Source organism: Rhinopithecus bieti, unplaced genomic scaffold (genome assembly GCF_001698545.2).
Source record: "Rhinopithecus bieti isolate Rb0 unplaced genomic scaffold, ASM169854v2 scaffold_13348, whole genome shotgun sequence".
Classification (NCBI taxonomy): domain Eukaryota; kingdom Metazoa; phylum Chordata; class Mammalia; order Primates; family Cercopithecidae; genus Rhinopithecus; species Rhinopithecus bieti.
Window position 1 is genome coordinate 8,086,928 of NW_016808764.1, and position 4,210 is coordinate 8,091,137.

The 4,210-nt window shown below is 34.0% G+C and overlaps 1 protein-coding gene across 1 annotated transcript; it reads right to left on the reverse strand.

The window, feature by feature from the left end:
• Positions 1-2,827: 2,827 nt before the first annotated feature.
• On the reverse strand, positions 2,828-3,136 carry LOC108538827 (cytochrome c-like). The gene has a single exon (XM_017887111.1). The coding sequence runs from the start codon at positions 3,134-3,136 to the stop codon at positions 2,828-2,830; it is 309 nt and encodes a 102-aa protein (XP_017742600.1).
• Between the last annotated feature and the right edge of the window lie 1,074 nt (positions 3,137-4,210).

Consider the following 4,210-nt stretch of genomic DNA (forward strand, 5'->3'; position numbering starts at 1 on the left):
TATATATATATATATATACACACACACACACACACACACACACGGAAGACTGCATAGAGCACAATCAGGATGTAAGATTGAAAAAGACTTGTCAAAGATGGGAACACTGTAACCCTCATGCATTGCTTGTGAATACTGTACTGGCACAGCCATTGAGGACACACCAGTGATACATCATCATTAAATATACAGGTCTCATATGACCAAACATTCTCACTTCTGGATGTTTTTGCCGAGAACTTATCACACAGGTTTCTAAAGGGACAACTCTGAGAACGTTCATCAAGTTGTTGTTTGTGGTAGTGGAGATTTAAAGGCAATCTAGGTTCAATCATTGAGACATGGACAAGCAAAAGGCATGGTATGTACACCACGTAATAACGTTCAGGTCAGAAGCAACAGATGAAATGCACCCAGAGCAATGTGTAGTTGAGTGTAAAAATGAAATAATCAAATGAGGTCCACAGCATGATGCTATTTATGTGAATTAAAAATATGTATGCATAAAACAACACTACCAATTTCACAAGGACATAGAAAATAGAAGATGACACATCTAACACATTCAAATAGTTGCCAAAGGGAGGAAGATGTAGAGAGGAATTGAAGAGGATATAAAATAAAAGGCAATAAATAAACACGTAATGTAAGAACCACACAAAAAATGAAGGTCTATCATGAAATGAGGAGTATTAGTAACATTCTACCTAAATTCCACTAGCAAAAATAAAAGGCCCATTCAGACAGAAGAAAAATTATGAAGAGCCCAACTCCTAGATAAAACCTGAAAGATAAAGAATACTTCAATTGTCAACAGGAGGGGGAAATAAACTATCTGCCAAGTAAGAAGTGAAGGCTGGCCTCAGATTAAGTGCCACAAAACAATGAAGGATTAATTTAGTTGTCTATGATAGCTTTCTTGTACAACAGGATGTTTTCAAACTTACCTTATACATTTCCTGCCTCAGATATAGAATCAACCCTTTCTCCAAACATCAAAGATCTTTGGTTCTTTTTCGTGGGAAGAAAGACTACAATCTGGGTACCTGGGAAGCCCAGGGCCCTGAATTAGTTATTATTTCTAGGACTCTTTGGTGGACAGGGCTAGGACATATGTATTTTTTTTTTAGATACAGTACATCATAAATTTGTATCCAGTTCAAAATCAGGCTTAAGGGATTTTATTTGACCTCATCAATTTCATGTCTATATCTCCTTCCCACCAAGCTCCAAATCTCAGTTCTTGATGACACTGATGTAATTACTGATTTGATTTATTATCTTACAATAACAGTATCAACACTATCATCTACAATGCTATGCTATTACTGGAAACAATTTAAGACTTTCTTTGCCTTTTCTTTTGTTCTTAAGATCTATTCCACTAGAGATGCAGAGTTAAATTACTATGCTTTAGAGCCACTTGGGATATTTCCTTTGTGGTGAGGTTAGGTTACCTACTGAGTTCACAACTTGGTTCATCTGTTTAAATTTACTTTTGTAGTCTGGGGATTGAATTTTTCTTTATTTAATTTTGTTTTATGATTATGTAAAGTATAAACATGGCTTCAAAGACAGAGCTATAATACCAGGTCCATTCAAAGGAGTCTGTTTTCAGCCCCTGAATCTTTCAAAATGTTTCCTCTCTTTTTTAATTTAAGCATTTTAAGTGTTAAGGTTTATTCTGTTTTTAACATATATATGTTAATTTCAGACATTTAACATATGATAATATAATATGCTACAATATATAACAATAAATGTATAAAAACATGTTCTATTACTGTGTGATAACATTAACATACGCTAACTATTCAACATATAACATGTAATACTATATTAACACATTATATTAACACAGTTTAACATTATAACATATATGTATTTAACACGTTAATTAGATATAATGTGTACATGTGTGTATCTCCTCTTTTCTTTTCCTTTTTTTCCCCTGTGGTTGTCTTTTTAATTATCTTAAATCTTATGAGCACACATAATTTTAAAATTTGTATATATCGCCTCTACTTTAATCCTTTTGAGTTGGCAAAAGCACCACTCCCAATCACAAATACACAGCAGTTCTACAGTTTTATGTTTCTGAATGACTGTTTAAAGACAATCCTAATTATAACTTACTTTGACTTAGATTGTAAAGAATTAAAGAGTGAAGTTTAACTTGCTACTATTTTAAATGCATGTGACCTTACAGATCTATAAAATGTGAGAAGTGTTAAATAATCTTTGATATTACACATAAACCACACTAAAATGCCTTTAAATAAATAAAAGGAACCATTTTAAATACAGGGAATTCTAATTAGATTGGCACAGTTAAGTCCAAAAATATATGGTAGACATTGCTACCTTATTTATCTTCAACCCTTGCCTTTAAGAGGCAAATGAACACAAAACACAGGTGAATCTTGCTTGGTTCTGAGACAGTGAAGGAATTTCCCCGGTACTTAAATATATTCGCATAACCAGTTATATAAATCTAAATATAAAACCAATCTCCAGTAAGTTTTAAGACGGCACTCACCAACTTGTCACAGAAAAGTTGAACTTTACTAATAAAGTCTAATCATATCTTTAGAAGGGGTAAACAGTGATAGCATTTACTGAATTGGAATTACTATTACAATTCAAAACCTGAACATATTCATTTAACCACAACCCAGTCTTAGTTTTAAATCAGGACTGCCCAACAAAATATTCTGTCAGTCATTCATGATCTGAATTCTGGCGTATGAGAGCTATTAAAGTATGCTACACATAAAAAAGTCACGGAACATTTCTGTGTTGTAATAAATAGGGCTGTGGCCAATTATTACTCATTAGTAGCTTTTTTGAGATAAGCTATCAAGTCTGCCCTTTCTGCCTCCTTCTTAATGCCGGCAAAGATCATTTTTGTTCCAGGGATGTACTTCTTGGGATTCTTCAAATACTCCATCAGTGTATCCTCTCCCCAGGTGATGCCTTTGTTCTTACTGGCATCTGTGTGAGAGAATCCAACGGCCTGACCTGTCTTCCGCCCGAAGAGATTAGGCCCAGTCTTATGCTTGCCTCCCTTTTCCATGGCATGGCACTGGGCACACTTCTGAACAAAAATCTTCTTGCCTTTCTCAACATCACCCATATTTAATTGTCTTTTTCGTCGCCAGTGCGACGTAGGTTCCTGCTCTGAAGCTGGACGTCCCCAGTCTCTCGTATCTCCTCTTTTCTTAGAGAAATGGTGGTAATGATATAGACACATTTCTCTACTCGGCTTTTTCATTTCACAGTATATCTTGGAGGACATTGCCCATATACAATTTTGAGGAGAAAAGGTTGTAACTCAAAAGTAAATTTACTACTTAAATTTGAACTCAATAGAAAGACGGTTTCCAGATATGCAAGGCCTTAGAAGTATCTTACTAAAAACAAACCAACAAACACACAAACTCTACAAAGAATTTATCATTCAGTGTATAGACTAATTTAAAATGAATAAATCTTAGAAAAGAAAACTTGAAGCCTGAAAGGACTGCCAGAAAGTGATGGAATCCAATTGAACATAGAGTTAACACACAGAATTGTCATTTAGCAGGATGCAAATGTGAATAAACTTGAAAGATTCCCATGATAAAGCAGTAATATTATGAAAATACAAACTTGAGTTTAGAAAACCCTAAAGGCTCATTCAATAAGCTCCTAGAATTAATAAATGAATTTGGTAAAGTTTCAGGATACAAAATCAATGTATACAAATTAGTAGTACTGCTATACACCAATAGGGACCAAGCTGAGCATGAAACCAAGAACTCAATCCTCTTTACAATAGCTGTAAAAATAAATAAATAAATAAACAAATAATAAATAAATAAATAACATACTTAGGAATATACCTAACCAAGGAGATGAAAGACCTCTACAAGGAAAATTACAAAACACTGCTGAAAGAAATCATAGATGACACAAACAAATGGAAACACATCCCACACCCATGGATGGGGAGAATCAATATTGTGAAAATGATCATACTGCCAAAAGCAGTGTACGAATTCAATGCAATTACCATCAAAATACCATCATCATTCTTTACAAAAATAGAAAAAACAGTCCTAAAATTAATATGGAACCAAAAAAGAGCCTGCATAGTGAAAGCAAGACTAAGCCAAAAGAACAAATTTGAAGGCATCACATTACCCGATTTCAAACTATACTATAAGTC